This window comes from Aphidius gifuensis, linkage group LG5 (assembly GCF_014905175.1).
Source record: "Aphidius gifuensis isolate YNYX2018 linkage group LG5, ASM1490517v1, whole genome shotgun sequence".
Taxonomy (NCBI): Eukaryota; Metazoa; Arthropoda; class Insecta; order Hymenoptera; family Braconidae; genus Aphidius; species Aphidius gifuensis.
Window position 1 is genome coordinate 809967 of NC_057792.1, and position 18263 is coordinate 828229.

Genomic DNA, 18263 nt, shown 5'->3' on the forward strand with positions numbered 1-18263 from the left:
AATAACATTTTTCCAGTATTTATTATTATTATTTTCTCGACTTTTAGAATGCGAGCTTGCAAGCAAACAGTAGACATGTATTTTTGCACATTCGGTTTTTTAGAATGGCTAAGAATCGTGTCAGTCTCGAGGGAAATTGTAACTTTTTTTTTTATATTTTATTTTTTATTTTATCAGCGTAAAACAAGCTATGAAAGACACTCGGAACATGCCATATGCCATAAAGCTAATAGCTTGTGTACGTAAATATGTCAATAGTTAAAAATTAAAATAAAAAAAAATTGACCTTAAAAATTATATAATTAAAATTTATTTAAATTTATTTTGTTTTTTTTTTTTTTTTTTATTTACTTTTTGTTTTTATCGTTATCGTTACTTTCTATTTCCTGGTTGACAATTTAAAAAAAAAAAATACTATTAAAGTCAACCTAAAATTGTGACAAGTTTATCGCTCATATATTATTTTATTATATTTTTTTGACCCTCGTCAGTATAATTTGATAAAGCTTATTTTATAAAAAATTGATGAATTTATTTAATCTTCAATTTTTAAGATTATGCAACTTGACAAAATTATTTTATATTAAAAAAGATGAGATAATAATTATCAGCTCGTGATATTTTTTAGGCTGAATTTTAATTGAAAATAATTAAATTAGATAACCAAATAAATTGAATCAGTAATCACTAATTATCATTGATTTTTTTTAATGAAAAATTGGCAGTTGAATCAGTTGACATTCAGTCCAGGATTATTTTTTTTTTTAATATTTCTAAAAAAAAAATAAATAAAAACAAGTGTAATTTTTTTTATTGATCAATTTTTTTTTTTTTACAACGACATATTTAATTGTCATTTAGTTTTTTTTTTTTTTTGTTTTTTATAGTTTACAATTTAAATTTACTTAGATTAAATTGTTCGATTAAATTGTTGGGCACTGAAAAAGCAAAGACATAAAAAATGATATCCATTGGCATATCCTCGGTCCCTGTTATATCATTGAAATTTACAATAGAACGAGATAAATCTTTAAAAGAATCCATAAATTTTTTCGCACTAACTAATGGTGAAAAAAGTGGATCGGTGCTTGGACATTGATCGAAAGTATTAAATAAACAATTTTCAACTTTTGGAACAAACCTGTAACAAATAAAAGTAAATGTATATTATAAAATATTGAATTTATATAAACTTTTTTTTTTATTTTTTTATATTTTAAAAATATAACTTGCAGTTTATTGGTAATATCCAATCCAATTTCTGGCATTGGTCGGTTCAATATTTCATCGATACATGTAGTATTATCGAAGTTTTCTTTAATGCAATCCCTTTCTTCCACCAAGGCTGAAAAAAAATAAATTATATTTTGGTTATTATAATTTATAATTAATAATATTATTTTATGAAATATTTACCATTTAATCTTTTTGCATCATCTGAACACAAATAATCAGCATATGAATATATTGCTCCAATAATCAAATTTCTTTTAAACCGTAAATGTTGACTGTCACAAAAGCGTACACTGTTTAAAAAATCTTGACCACATCTGAAGAAATCAGTCGAAACATTACACATGAGTTGCAGATCATCGATCGTTGGAATTTGTGAACCATTTCGACGTTGAGATAATTCCGGTGATTCAAGAATGTCTTTTTCACATTTTTTGTATTTAGCCGTTGCATTTTTAAGTATCTCATCAAATTTTGATTCGGATACAGTATTTCTACACTTATCTATCAACGCCGAGCTTATAATATCATTTTTCATATATTGCTCTAAACACTCAACTATAAGTAATAGAAAAAAAAAAAAAAAATTATTTTTCGTCTTTTATAAAAATAAAGGAAATTATGATTTTTATGAAAATAAAAAATAAGTTTGATATGAAAATATAAATTAAATTGAAAAAAAAATATATTTAAAATAATAAATTATTTAATAAATTACAGTACCTTCAAAAATTGCGATTGAAGCAATGATGGCAAGCATCAAAATTCCTTTGTTAAAAGCCATAGTAGAAAATTAAAACACTTGCTAATTTATATATTTAATTGAACACGTTACTGCACATGACCAGTGCAAACTTTAGACTGATGGTCCTGAAGATTTTTTCCATTTAGATTTTCTTTTCCATTCTCTCCCTTGGTTTACCAGTTCAAGGAAATTTTTTTAATACAATAAACCAAAGGAGAAACTTGGAGAAAACGGCTAGTTAAGTCGGGATGCTTGCTAATATTTTGCTTTTTTTTTGCAAGCCATGGGAAATCAGTTCTAGGATGTCCTTTGATCTTAGTGTCCAACTGTCCATAGGGTACCCAGGGTCTTTATTGAATAAACATACTATTCAAATCAATCATTTATTTATTTGCATGACAGTTCTTCAAATTCATTGGCTTAAAATATTAAAAAATAAATCGTTTTTATAATAATTAAAATACAATATGGTTACAGTAATTTTTTTTAAATTTTAAAATAATTAAAAAGTCAAGTTAAAAATTTTTAAAATCGAAATTTCATAAACTCCAACATTTTAATTTTTTCCAATTCTTTTCTCTCAATTGCATTACAATCCAAGGCAGTTCTAACAAAACTGAAAAATATCTCAGCAGTGCTTGATGGTGAAGTTATTGGTTCATTTCTAGCACATTGATTAAAAATTTCAACAATACAGTTTTTATCTTCACGAATATTTCTGTAATACACAATTTAAAAAAATGTTAAATTTTAATTTTAATTATTCTGTTTGTTTATTTTTTTAAATTATTTAAATTACCTGCACAAGTGGACATAATCAATTCTTCCGTGATGAAGAACTTCACTTCGAACAATTGAATTTACAATAGAGTTGAAACATTTAGATTTTTCTTTTTTCTCCATGAAGCAATCATAGTGTTGAGCGATAACTAAAAAATTATTTATATATTTTTACTATTTTTAAAAATCATTTATCAATTATAAATAATTATAAATTACCTCCAATTCGTTTTCCTTCTTCTAAACAAACGTAATCAACAAATGAATTTGCTAATTTTAATGTATCTTGAATTATTTTGTTTCCTTCATCATCATGACAAAATGCAAAAGTATCAATGGCACTTTGAATGCAAGGAACAAGTCGTGGAATATTATCACAAGTCAATGCAAGATCAGAGTGAACAGCAAAAAATTTTCTTCTAAAATTTTCACGTTTAACTACTGTCGTATAATAAACATTAATCGCACATTCTTTTAATTCTGTAATTGCATTATCTTGTAGCTGCTGAAATTCTATGTCAGATGCATTTTTTTTACAAGATACCATCAATGTTTGTTGTAATCTCGAAACTAAATGATCAAAACGGTGACACTCAGCTAAAAAAAAAAAAACAAACAATTCCAAATATAAACAACAATTTGTATCGTCATAAAATATAAAAGACTAAATTTTTTTTTATAATTAATATTATAAATTTCAATAGAAAAAAAAATGATGAATTTATTTTAAAAATTTCATGTATTTTTTTTCGTGGAAATAATGGACTGTTGAATAGCTTTCAGTTCATTGAATTATTAAAATATTGTTTGTCTAAATAACTGGTACATAAAAGTAGAAAAAAAAATTATTAAAATTCAAATTTAATCAATATTAAAAAAATAATTTTATTCCACTGAAATTTATTATATTTTTAATTATAATAAATCCAATTTAGCTTTGACATATTTTTTTTTTTTCACTTGGTAACACACTCGTAACATAAATCAATTTTGAGAATACAAATTTACATGAAAAATTTTATTACAATGTAAAGTTAACAAAAATAAAAAATTTATTGAAAAATATTGTAGTTGATATTTTAGAAAATCTAAATTTAGATGTAATTTAAATGAAGAATAATTTTTCAATTTACAATACCTTCAAAAGTAAAACTTGAGGCAATGATAGCGAGCACCAAAATTATTCTATTGATAGCCATGTTAGAAAATTATTAATTTATCTATCAAACTGGGGTTTACTTATATAAAAAAATGAAAAAAAATTCGAGCAAAATGTTACCACAGTCGAAGGGTAAAAATTTCATACTGACGCGATGTTGGTTTTTCATGTCCTTGGTTAGTTAGTTTTTTACTTTTTATACCTGCACTCCAAACTATTGTGTGTGTTTTTTTTTTTTTTTTCATTCGAGGAAATTTTTTTTCAATACAAAATCCAACCAAGTGTGAATCTCTTTTATATATATTATAATGAAAACAGCCAGTCTGCTTGGGACGATTGCTCAAACTTTGCCTCTCTTGAAATTTTTCCTCATTGGGAAACCGGTTTTTTCAACTGCATTAGATGCACATTTGTAGAAAAATTTTATTTGACCAGATCTTTATAAATGCATAGAATGCACAGAGTATTTTTAAATTATTTTTTAAAATTAATTTGCATGCAATCAATTTATTCAATTAGAAAAATAATTGATTTTAATTTAAAACAAAAAAAATAGTTTGAAAATAAATTTTTAATTAAAGTTTTAAAATATAATAAAAATATATATTTATTTTTTCTCGATAATATATTTAAAAATATAAATTAAGGTAGAACAATATTTGATTTATTATTTTCTTCATTTTCAATTGTATCACAAGTTGTTAAATTTTTAAAAATTACAAAAAGTTCATTGACTGTGTTACTTGGTGAAAATGCAGGCTCAGTTCCAGGACATCTATCCAAATGTTCAACAAAACATTTTTCAATTTGTGACATATAGCTGCAATATAACATAAATAATATTAATTTGATTTTCATACGTTGTATATACTTGATAAATTTTTATACTCACGCGCAATCTTTCATTGTAAAAATTGGTTCATCTTCTTCGGGTGTAGTTGAGTTGATTTGCAAATAAATTGAATTTAATTCTTCCTGTATGCATTCATTCAACTGTGAATTTTCTTTAATACATTGTACCTGATCATATATAACTGAAAATAAAAAAAAATAGTCTCTTGTTTAAAAGCAAGTCAACTTGATTTTTCAAATAAATTTTTACTTGCTATTTAACTAATAAGCAAACCTTTTATTCGTCTTCCTTTATTCATGCACATGAAGTCAGATATTTTATTGCCCCAATCATATACAAAATCAAAACCTTCAACTACTGTTTCATTAAAACAAAATGAATATTTATTGGTAAAATTACGAACGCATGATATTGTCAATGGTAATATATCACAAACAATTTCAAAATCAGAATCAATACTAAAAGGTGGCTGACTTTCATTTTGAAAACGTTCACCAAGTGAATTCATAATGGCATTCGTTAAACATGTCTTAACTTCATCGTGTGAATTATCATTTAGCTCATTAAATTCTGGATCATATTCACTTTTTTTACACAAACTTCTCCATCTCATTTTTGATTTTGTAAAAATTTCATCTAATTCATTAGACTCATTTGATTCATCCGACTCACAAGTAGCTATTAAAATACAAAAAATATTTATATAATTTTAAACTTTAAATCACTCGAATATTTCTCAAGTAATCTCCAAATATTTTCATTAATTTTATCAACAAAGTAAATATTAATAATCAATTTTAAATACACAAATTTAATTTACCTTTGGAAATAAAAATCACAGCAATTCCAATAACGAGAATAAAATTTAAACCAGCCATTATATTAGCTCGTTGATGAGTCACAGAAATTAATGAGATAAAAATTTTCTCGATTTAATTTATATACTGTACTCAATTGAGATAACCCCGAAGTTGGCCTATTTTTACGTAAACAACTTTGTCACGTGTCGAATTACAAACATGATTGCAAAATTCACTGGCTTAATAATTTTTATGGACATCTAAATATGTAAATAAAAAATGAAAAAAAAAATATTATTCATGATGACATTTCTATAACCCGTCAGCTAGTTTATCACTTGTCTAACATTGCTGATTTTTTTTTTCATATAAATATTTATATATGCGCTGAGGAAAATAAATAATATTATTATTTTGGTCTACTCGCATTCATTATCAATAACCTTGTAATTTTATTTGATAAATATTATCGAGTTTAATAGATGCATTTAAATTAATTTCAGCTAAAATTATTTAATTTTAAAGCTACGTTTATTTAGTGCTCTATTCAATACATCATAATGAATTAAATAAATATTATCCTGTTGACTTATTTCACATTAACAGCAATTAAAATCACTTGTTTGTTTGAAATTTTAATCATTTGATATGTTGATTGAATATATTTATTTTAATTTATTATTTTTGCCGGATGAAAGGTATTTAAATTTTTTATTCAAATATTATTTTCATAGTTGTGTTAAATAGATAAATTATAAATTGATCAGTTGGTAATTTTACATTGAATAAAACAAAACAGAGAGGCAAAAAATGTTGAAATATTTTAAGAGTAATACGTTGTGAAAAATGAACTTTGACATTCAAAAATTACTTTGAGTAATTTTATAATAATTTCATCAAGGAAAATATGGATCGTTCAGTTGAATAAAATATATATTTTTATATATTTATTTTTTTTTAAATAATGTATCACTCGTTCAAGTGGCAGGACAATTGATTGATGGTTTTTTACATGTCCATGTCAAAAAAATTTCATATAACAATATCGTTTTTTTATTAAATCCACCAAAGCTTTATTAAATTTTTTATTTTTTTTCCGTTAAATAATGATTTTTAATGACTGCTTTAATTTAATATTTCAAGGTCTAACAATTTTTTTTCATATAAAAAGAAAAAAAAATAGGAAGTATTTATGATTATGGTTTACTAATTATTCACTCGTTTAGCCTCGGGTATAATTTAATCTTTCATTGTTTGAATTTTCAAACAATGCTCAAGTTAAGTCATTGAGAATTTTAGCAATAAAAAGCTCGAGAAAGAAAGGAAAAAATAGTGGTATCATGTATGGAAAGAGCTGTCGAATTTAATGAGAAAAAACTTTATGCAGACATTTTTTTTCAATATAATATTCGACCGAGGGTAAACTTTGTTCATTCATTGAGGACCCTGGTGAAAATATTTTTCCGGCATTACTTTGTTTTTTGGCTCATTTTCTGAGAAATTACTCCGGCATGAGATCAATGCTGGAGTTTTTTCTTCTCCATTGATCTCATGCCGAAGTAATTCCTCCGACAATGGGCTAAAAACGGAGTAATGCCGGAGTATTGACGGAGAAATATTTCCACCAGGGAAAGTGATAGCTTGCAGTTTGGTAATAATATATTGTTGCTAATAATTTCATCTTTTTACAGCTATTTGCGGTGAGGTACAGGCTTTAAAACATTTTTATTTGACATTTAACATTTTAATTTTCAAATTTTACATTATTTTTTTTTTTTTTTTAAATAGTTAAATTTAGATATGCAATTGAAAAATGAATAAATTTATAATTCAAACATTCCACAATACCTTCAGAAAGAACTGCACCCGAATGAACGATGATGTATCAAAATAAGTTTTGTTGAACAAAAAACATTTTATGTAGTTGGCCAATAAAAAATAACTGGAAATGGTATAACAATAACTATTATTATTAATATATATTTATAATTTATTATAATTTAATTATTATATCAGTTAATTATATATATATATAATCAGTATCATATTTAGCAAAAATTTTTCTAAAAACTACGTACTAAATAAAAAAAAACCACTGAAAATTCATCAAAATAATGAGAGTATAGAAAAAATTTAAAACTTTAAAAAGACCAACTTAATTAAACAAAAAGTTATAAATGAAAGAAAAAAAAAAGAAATAAATATCTTGTTGAATCGATTCTTGCAGATTGGAGGGGTCAATCGTGCAAAGTTTTTCCAAGTTTAAAAAATTTTGTATTTTTTTTTTTATATAAAAAGATGTATTGAATTTTAATTTTTCTTTGTTATTTTGATTGGCTGAATAGATCAAGTTTGCCAGTTTGATTCAAGTGATAGTTCAACAAATATACAATGCCTATTTTATGAACACAATGGAACCGTACGTGTGCTATAATATTTTCAAGTACAAAAAATACAAGAAAAAAAATATTTATACAGTAGAAAAAAAAAGAAATCCAACGATTGCATAACCAAATTTTTACGAGCAAAAAAATCCCGGAGCAAATATCTCGATCATGTTCCGAATGATTTGACCAGAAAATTTATGTTCAGTATATATTTTTTGAACATTATATTTGGTCGTGAAACGAGTTGGAAATTTTTATCTTTTTATATTGGAACTGGGTGAGAAAGCAACTACATCTCTATAATTTTCAGTTAAAATTTTCACTCTAGTCGGTCCAGTTTAAATTGTCGTTGGGAATCTTGAGGTCATGTTTTTTTTTTTTTTTACTTTTTGACATTTCAATCCTTCTTCTTATCTCGTGTACTTTACTAGCAGTTACGTGACCTCGATTCTATATACCAATGAATAGGACATAAAAATCCTTTAAATTTTGTAGTAGAATTTTCTTTTTTTTTTTTTTATTGATATTCTTATCATGGCTTTATGGCTAAGCATTTTTTTGGTCAACCACTCTATAACAAAAAATACATTTGATTGTCATTTTTTTAAATAAAAAATAAATTGAATTTTCATAAGCTTCGATGAGTTGATTTAATATCACCAAATTTACATGGTCATAAATATTCAAGTTATCATTTTTTTTTGTTTATCAATACTTACCGTTATCATTAAATTTTTTTCCACAAAAAAAATTTAAATATTGTCTTAAAAAAATATATAATAAATTATTCAAATTTGTTGTTTTTTTTTTTAATGCTTTTTTTTTACTTTTTAAATTATTATAAATGGAAAATGCAGATCAAGCTATGTCATCTAATTCATGATATTTTATTTTATATTTTTTTCTTTGTTATTTTTATACAGAGAAAAATTTGTTGACTTGTATTGTTTGACACACTTTTTATAAAAATTGTTCAGATGCTATTGGATATTTATTTGTTTTGCATATTGCTAAAACAAAGTAGCAGGTTTTAACAATAGTTTTGAGTCATCTGTCAAGGATTGTTGACGGTGTTATTTTAAACCGCTGAATTGACCGGTTATATATGACAATGCACTTGCAACTTGTCCATTGTTTATGATAAAACAAAGCTCAATTTTGACATATAACATTTGACAAATGATACCACGTTATTTCCAACATTTATACAAATTTATTTGCTTGATTTATTTACCCCAAAACAATGAAATATATAAAATTAAAAAGCACAAAAAATAAATAAATAAAACTACGATATTGAGGTGAATTTTCCGGATTAAATTTTTCAAAAATATACATAGATGCTAAAAAAGTTTAGGACATGAAAAAACTTTTTGAAATATTTTTTTTTTGAAGATAAAAAAGAACGAAAAAATTTAATATCCAGGGATTTTAAACTTTGTCATTTAATTTTTCAATATTATGTCATCACTGTAAAAACATAATGAAAAATTAAAAAGAAATAAAAAATTAATAATCGCTTTGTCTTTATTAAATATAAATTTAAAAAACTTTTATTGTGTAATAATTTTAAATATTCTGTTTTATATTTTATACGGTTTTTTTTTATTTTTAATTTTTCTTTTCATTGTATTTAGTTTGTTTGTTTAATATTAATTTTTCAACGGTAGTTTTATTTTTTATTTGAATGAAAAAAAAAAATGGGTTTTTATAAATTCACATTGTTAGTCAAAGGATTTTGACCCGAGGATTATATCGTTTGGCCTACATATTACGTGAACAGTATAAAATACAACGGAAATGCATGTTGAAAATAAAACGAAAAATTATAAAATATAAAAAGCTACATTGCACGACACGTTGCGCTTGCTTGTACAAAAAAAATAATAAAAGAAACAAAATAAATTGCATTTTAATTCAGTCATGTAGCTTTTTTTGTTTTTAATTTTTTTTTATTTCGTTTGACGAACTTGAGGAAATAACTCTTAGAAATTAAAGTAAAATATTTGCAAAAATAAATAATTGCAAAAAAAATTAATTAAAGAAAAATAAATAATACTTGATTAATAATATTTTTACATTCAATTTGGAGTAATTAAATTTTTAGGTATTTGAAAAAAATTGAGGTAAAATGGACCAGCATGAAAATGCAATTTTAACTTTAACATGATTTATGAATTTCCTGATGTTCGCACTGCGGGTGAGTTGGGTACATAAAAGCTTGTACTTGGCTTTCGGTAAAAAATCTAATCATTTTTTTTTTTTTTTTCCTGTTTCAGACGTTTTTTTATTTTTCTTTTTCTAGTATATGAGAAAGTAAAGAATTTTAAACTTCATGATGAGGCAATAACTCCGTGATGAAAAGTAAAATAAATAAAAAAAAAAATATATACGTCGCAGAATTTCTCTATCGACATTATGTAATAAAAAAAAAAAATAATAATATATATAAATTAAACGAGAACGTTTATGTTTGCCCAGTGGGAATTTACCGTTTTAATTTTCATTTGCAAATAGATGAATTTTTTTTTTTCGATTAAACAAGTACAATGCTTTAAAATATTAGTTTACGTAAACTATAATATTGACGTGGTGATGTTTATGTACACGAATAATCAAATAATCAATACTCACTGCAATTAATTATTTCAAAAAAAAATTACTCTGTATAATTAAATTGAAAAAAAAAAAAAAACGAAATATAAACACGCGAGATTTTTTTTTTTCTTCTTTAAAAATATTAAAATGAAAAATATAATTATTAAATGATAAATCAATTTATATTGTTGGTAAATGAAATTTCTATTTTATAAAATCCTTATCATCAAAAGCTACATGAGCTTTTTTATAATATTACTGTCAAAGCTTTTGTCGATAAAATAGAACGACATGCAAGCTCTACATTGCCATTTTTTGTCGATTAAATATTTACCAACTATTGAAAGCTTGCAAGCTCAAATTGATGATAAAAAATATTACAGATGACAGACTTATCAATAATGCAAGCTCAATAAAAAGTATAAATTTATTGTTAAAGCTTTAAAGCTCCAAATATAAATTTATAAATTTATATTCATGAAAAATTAAATTATCATTATTTAAAAAAAAAAAAAAGGAAAATTAATATTTTTTAATTTAATTCAAAATAAAATTACCATTTTTTTATTTAAGGATATTTTTTTAATTATTTGCAATTACTTGAAATTATTATTATGATATTTTGTATTGAAATTTTTAATAAAAAAATAATAAATATATTGTAAATAAAAATATAAAAAATTAAAATAAAATCTGATGAGCGCAAACTCAAAAAATGCTTTTGCAAAAGCTTCAGCACTAGGTCATCCCTGACGTCATTATGATCCTGCGCAGGTATTGATAGGTGTTTTCTGTTGTTGTATATTTTGTGCAGGGCCAAGGCGCATTTGGCTGCAAAAATGAATAAATTCTTGTTTATGTGTATTTAACAATATCCATTTATTTATTTATTTATTTTTCCATAAAAAATCCATGCAAATGTTGGTAAATTATTACAAATAGATTTAACATTATTTTTCTACAAATTAATTGACTAGTTGGGGTAATCATTCATCTTGTTCATTCATCATTTATAACATGCGACTTTTTTTTATTTATTTCACACTGTTGCACAATTTACTACTTGCTAAAATTCCGAATTTAATAAATAAAATATAAATCAATCATCCAGGATTTTCCGATTCAACTTTATTTTTTTTTTTATTTCTTAATCTTCGTATCTTATTTTTCCTTGGAGAGTTTTTTTTTTTACTTTAAAAAATCCTTTGAACATTCAGTAAATTGTTTGTAATAAAAATCCTGTGAATTTTTTAAATCTTCTTGGATAAAAAAAATTAAATAATATATTTATCCATTAAATTTCAAAGGACTATTATAAATTTTTTTTTTCGTTTTAATCCATTATATATTAGTGTGTTATTTATCTATTTTGTATTGTAATTTTTAATTGATACTTGTTCGATATTTAATTGAATTTTTATTTAAATTTTCGATTCATTAGAGATAAGAATCGTTAATTAGTAATTATCGGAAATTAATATATGAGAAAAGAATGAAATTGAGTTTAAATATAAAGATATTGATTGAATAAATTAATCATTTATAATTTTTAATAATATTCAATTATTTATTTTATATTCTTTGCATTACATTTTATTATTTTTTCAATTTAAAATGAAATCTCACCCGCAATTTTCACTCTCTCACTTGCTCGAAATTGCCTCGACAGTCTGTTCGGTTCATCTATATATAAAATTTACTTGATAACTTATGCATACCATCAGAATACAATTTTTTTTTTTATTTAAAAATTTATTTTTCATTCGCTAAGCCAAGTGTGACCTTAACCTCTTCAAAAGTATCCCTGATTTTTTATTTCTCCTTTCCATTTGTTGCGTGTCCACAAACGCATGTTCTATATGTGCATTGAAAAAAAAAAACATAAAACATAAAACAACTAAATAAACAAACTGATGTTATCAAATGAAAAAAAAAAACATTAAAAATCCAAGAAATTGAAAAAAATTATTTTCACATAAAGTTGAAAAGATTTTTAATTTAGATTATTTATCATATTTTTTTTTTCTATATAATGATATTAAAAATGTCATTATGTTAATGTGTATAAATGAAATTAAAAAAGGTATAAAAATAAATGAAAAAATAAATAAAACAATTGTCACTTTAGTTAATTAAATATTATTCAATTGATTTTTAATTTTTCATCCATAAATTAATTGCTTGTTTAAAAATAATAAATAAAATATTTACCTACAGTTTTTTGTAGAATATTTACCATAAATATTTTCATACACATTTATATTTATTTATACAATTAATTTATTATTAAACATTGTATATTTACACTTGAAAATAAAATAAATAAAATTAACACGAAAAAAAACATACAATTTATACTCAAGTACACAGTACGCGCACAATTTAATATATATATATATAAAAATAAAATACACCGAGGCCAGTGTTCTCTTTCATCCCCCCACTATATTTCACCCTCAAGCAACATCATCCCCCGCTTATCATAGTCCTGCTCCTGCAACGCCTCTTTTACGACACGCGTGACAGACAAAGAACAAGCTCACTCAATGTCCAACCAACCCGCGAGAACATTGCACACGTTAATGTTATTTACAATAATTAAAAATACAAATAATTACACACTAATTAACATTAATTAAAATTTATAAATTAGCTTTGCCCATCATTCAAACAACAAGTGAATTTTTAATTTATTTTTATTCTTAAAAATAGTGCTTTTCACTCAGTGTTTTTTTATTTGTTTATATTTTTTTTCTGTTAATTGAAAAAAAATATTTATTAATTTGATGATTAATTGGTGAGGATATTATTTATTTTTTTTGTTGAATTTTTAAAATGTTTTGACGTCGTTTTATTGATTAATGATGAATTAAATTTTAATTAAACAAAATGTTTGTTTGTTTGCTGTTTAATTGTGGGATAAATTTGTATCATCAGTTGAGCCACAAGTGTAATTAGTAGTTTTGTTTGATACATGAATTTGAATTAAAAATAATTACAATAATTAGAAAATTTTATATTAAAAATATAATTAAATATTTTAATTATATTTATAAATTTTTTATTTTTAAAATAAAGGTTTTATGAGGGAAAAAAAATTATAGTTTTGAAGAAAATTGGAAGTTGAGTCGACAAGTATTTGTTCTTATTTATTTTTTTTCTACGTGACTGAAAAGATAATTTAACAACTTTTACCACCATATACTAAAAGTTGACAAAGAGTTTTTTATTATTATTTTTTTTTTACCAGATGTCGTGAATATTGGCCTCTCGAGAATCTGTAAAACTTTTCTGATAACAAACTCACATGCAACTGATATATTTGTTATTTAATTTTCAATTTTTTTCGTCCAGTCGTCAAAACATTTTATCAATTTTTCATTTAAATTAATATCAATGGGTTTTAAAAATTCTATTAAATAATTATTTGTAGATGAAAAAATAGCATCAGCAGGATATAAGTGAGCCATATATTTATTGCTGTAAAGCAGCTTTAATTTATTTATTTATTTATTCAAAAATTATCAAAATGGTTCATATTGAGCCTGGAATTTCTGGATATGTTCAAAATATTCATCTTGGGAGCAATGATACCGATGTCTTGGCCCGTAAAATTGTAAGTAAACTGTTTTCAAAAAAAATATATAAAATTACATCCATTTTGTCTTGAAACAAGATACCCATTAACTTTTTTCATTCCTCATTAAAAAAATAAAACAATGCAGAAAATTTAAAATCTAATTGAACAATTTTCTTAGTAAAAAGATGAAAAGTAAATAAAGTTAACTATTATATTCAACAAATATTTTTATTCCATTTTATTATAAAATAACTGAGAGCTAAAATCCGGAAGAGACTTGTCGGAATATCCGCTTTCACTGTTCATTATCTAAGCGATATATTTTATCAACTTTAAAAAATTCAATGCTACATTGAATAAATAATAATAATAATAAATTACGATCGCGTGATAAATATACCTAACGATTTTATTTATTTATTTTTTTTTCATTATATTATATATACAACACAAACACGCAAAATAAATAAATTTTTATTATTTTTTTTTCATTTATTTTTTGCATGCTATATCAGGGGATTTTAAATAAATCATTATGTCAATTTTATTCACTTTTTTTTGGTCAATTTTATAAAGAAAAAAATTAAATAAATAAAATATTTAAATTAAATTTTGGAACTTGAATTAAAGGTGAAAAAAATATTATTATTATGGAAAAAAAATAGCATAGATATTTGGAGAATTAGAGGATAGTATTTTAATCAAATTCTGTGATCAATGTCAATTATTTATTTATCACATTTATTATCAGAGGTTGAATATATAATTTTTGAAACTGTCGTGTACATACTGTTTTGAAAGTTTAAAATAAGTCAACTTTGACACTCATTTATTCATAGTTTTGCAATTTTAGTTGAAACTTGTTTAATCATGTTGCATAAACATAATATAAAAAAAAAAAAAATGTATATAAACCCTGGTTTTTCTGGGAATGACAACTACTTGAATTTTTAGTTGATAAATTTTTTTTTAATAACTTTTTTCAATTACATTTGAACAAGAACAAAAATAAATAAAATATATATAAAAAAAGTTGATCAATAATTTTTTTTTTCCAGTAATATTTCTTCTCATTAAATTTAAATCTCCTTTATGAGTTTATTTTTTAAATTTTTCTACTAAAGTTTGAGTAACTATTTTATAATTAAAAAAATAAAATTACAAATGTAAATATTTTTTATAATAAATTTTAAATTTATAAATACAATAATTAATTAAACAATTATGAAAAATTATTTGACAATATTAATAATTCAAATGACAAATAAAAATATTATTTAAAATTATTTTTAATAGTCAAGTTAAATATTTATAAAAATGAATATTTAAAAAGAAAAAAAATACAACGCATGCTCAGTTTAAAGTGATCTTGATTTAACAATAATATTTACAAATGCAGGTAAATTCTGCGGCAATATAATCGACCCAAACCATAAAAAATTAAATTTATTAATTATCAAACATCAAAGCAATTTTTTAAATATCATTTTACTATTTGTATATAAATTAAGATCAAATTGTTGATTAAATTTAAAATTGGTTAAATAATGTTATTTGTGCTTGCATTCGTTGACGATATATTTGACAGATATTTATTGATGCAATTCATTCATATAACCATACATAGCATATTTTATACAAACGATATTTTTTTTTGTTCATATCGTAGATGCCAATTTATGCATCAACAACAATGTTGACTTTGAAATTCAACTGGTGGAGTCACGTGTTTGTCAAACAAATTTATATTTCTACTATTTTTGTTTGTTTTAAATTTTTTTAACTACATTTCTTTCTAGTTTTATAATAATAAATATTATTAATAATTAAATTTTTTTATAAATAAATTTAAAATCCCTTTAAATAATCTCAGGAAATTGTTACTATTTTTTTTTTTTAAATAAATATTTTAGTTGTTTGAAAGCTTTAAAAATAATTGAATAATAAAATTATTTAGATAATTAATTTTTAAAAGTTTAATGTAATTTTCAAGGATAATTCAATAGGTTTACTTACAATTGATTATTATATTCTGAGATTGTAATCGAAATCGTGCTTGAGCATAAAAACGACGAGATATTTCATCCACTTTGTCTTTGTTATTTTCCTTTTTATTTTTTACTATTTGCTTTGAGTTTTGTCTTGACACAGTGCAGAAATGTTTTACACCTTTAAATTTTTAAACGACTAGATAAAGATAAAACAAGAGCAAATTTAAAATTAAAATATAAAATTATTAAATAGACATTTAAAATAAAAGAAAATCTTCTCTACATTTCGCTTACTATAATTTATTTCACAAGTCATCAACACAATTTCTCATAATGTCTTGAAGATATTTAATATTATTTAATATTTATGACTCAACTTTAAATAATCTTTTCTTCAAAAAAATGAATAAATCTTGATTTTGCAAAGGTGCCAGGTAAATTTGTGACAAGTAAAATAGAAATAAATTCAACTCTGCATTTCTCTCGTCAAAAAAAAATCCAAAACAACAATGCAACAAAATAAAAAAAATACTTGAAAAGTCAAAGAAATACAATGCATATAAAAAATAAGAAAAAATAAAAATTATATATCAAAGAAAATATATAAAAACGATGCTATTTATCTTGACAATATCAAAGTCAAAGAATAGAAGAAAAAAAAATACATTTTTTTATAAAAAACAAAACAGTAGAAAAATAAAAAGAAAATTCTTCAAGTTAGAAAATTGAGTTATTCAAAATATTCACAATGTATTATAGTATTTTTATTTTTTTTTCTATTTTTATAAATAAATACATAAGGTAAAATTGAATTTCGTGTTTTAATTTGGTCTAGTCGTGTGTTTGCTTGAAGGGGAATGTAACAATTTAATATATAAATTGAGAGTGAAAGTGAGCTTTTTTAGCGTTAGGGAAAAGCAAATGTTATGGAGGGTTGAAAGAGCAAAATATATATAACATATATTTTTTGTAAATGTGTGAGTGTATATGTATTTTTGTGTGCGTGTTTGTGTGTGTGTTGTGCACCTGTTATCGACCGGTAGGCCCTGCAAACTGTAGCTTTCTCTGTGCTAGGTAAAACCTGGGAGTTTAAAAGCCAGACTTGCATGAAACACAATACTGGACTATCAATAGCCTACTTTTACTTTATCCCAAACCACTTACTTCTATATACCACAAACTTATCAAAAGTTTAGAAAAAAAAAAAACCTAAAAAATAAAATATAAATGTTAAACTAAAATCTTTACATTTACATTTTTTTTTAAACAAAAAAAAAAATGAAATATAAATTAAAAAAAAAAACAAGTTAAACATTTTTTATATTTTTAATTAATTTTAAAAATTAATATGTACTTTTTTTTTCAATTTAACATGTATATTAAATTCTCAATTTGACTGCTTTGAACAAAGCCCTAAATATTGAAGGAAAAAAAATTTTTTTTTAAATAAAAAAAGTCATTTTATTTTTATTACAAAAATGATCATTTATTTTTCAACAAATTTTGATGTATATATGAATTTTTTTTCCATCTAAATCTTTATCATTTCAAGCTTTAATCAACATTTACGATCACATGAATTTACGATTTAATTTGTAATAAAAAAAAAATCATTGAAAATGAGAACAAGTTGGTCAAACATTGAACAGACAAGGTTACAAAATTGCCTGAGGCAAAAACATGGTGTATTGAAACACAATATATGTTCATTGTTGCAAGTTTAAACTTAACAATGGAGATCACTGGGTCAACAGTATAATTCATGATTTAAAAATGCAATGTTCAAAGTTTAAGTTATTACAATGATTTTTAATTATAAATTTCGTTTTGATTATATATAATTTTTTAGTGGTTGATATATTTTAACCAGCATCATTGGCTCTTCTGTAATTAAAGCCACATTGATTTGACACTTATGATAAAAAAAAAATCATGCCATCAAATGTTCAAGTATTTTTTTACGATCAATATCATCTTGATATTGCAATTTTTTTTCGTACAATTTTTACCTTAATTACCTGATAAAATAATTATAGTTTGTGGATATTTTTAATATTTTAATAATGTTCATCTTGTATAAATGAGATTTAAATTAAATAGAAAAATTGTCTATGAATGATTTTGATTGATGGTAAAT

At 23.1% G+C, this 18263-nt stretch overlaps 2 protein-coding genes across 2 annotated transcripts in view; one reads left to right on the plus strand and one right to left on the minus strand.

Moving 5' to 3' along the window:
* Positions 1 to 4470: 4470 nt before the first annotated feature.
* LOC122856654 lies at positions 4471 to 5678 on the minus strand. Its single transcript, XM_044158398.1, has 4 exons — positions 5591 to 5678; positions 5044 to 5448; positions 4810 to 4951; positions 4471 to 4737 (listed from the first exon to the last, which is right to left on the minus strand). The coding sequence occupies exons 1-4, from the start codon at positions 5646 to 5648 to the stop codon at positions 4560 to 4562; spliced, it is 783 nt and encodes a 260-aa protein (XP_044014333.1). The 5' UTR covers positions 5649 to 5678; the 3' UTR covers positions 4471 to 4559.
* Positions 5679 to 13065: 7387 nt separating this feature from the next.
* The window catches only part of LOC122856652 (synaptotagmin-7), a 67611-nt gene continuing 62413 nt past the window's right edge, over positions 13066 to 18263 (plus strand). Inside the window, exon 1 of the mRNA XM_044158393.1 lies at positions 13066 to 14171. Within this exon, the coding sequence (XP_044014328.1) occupies positions 14085 to 14171 (87 nt within the window). The 5' untranslated portion in view covers positions 13066 to 14084. The remainder of the gene's footprint in view (positions 14172 to 18263) is intronic.

Excerpts from the sequence above, each read along its gene's own strand:
- LOC122856654 (XM_044158398.1), bottom strand. The coding sequence starts at position 5,648 with ATGGCTGGTTTAAATTTTATTCTCGTTATTGGAATTGCTGTGATTTTT. Across the intron at positions 5,449-5,590 it reads TGTGATTTTTATTTCCAAAG|CTACTTGTGAGTCGGATGAA; the intron begins GTAAATTAAATT and ends GTATTTTAATAG. Across the intron at positions 4,952-5,043 it reads TAAAGGAAGACGAATAAAAG|TTATATATGATCAGGTACAA; the intron begins GTTTGCTTATTA and ends TTTTATTTTCAG.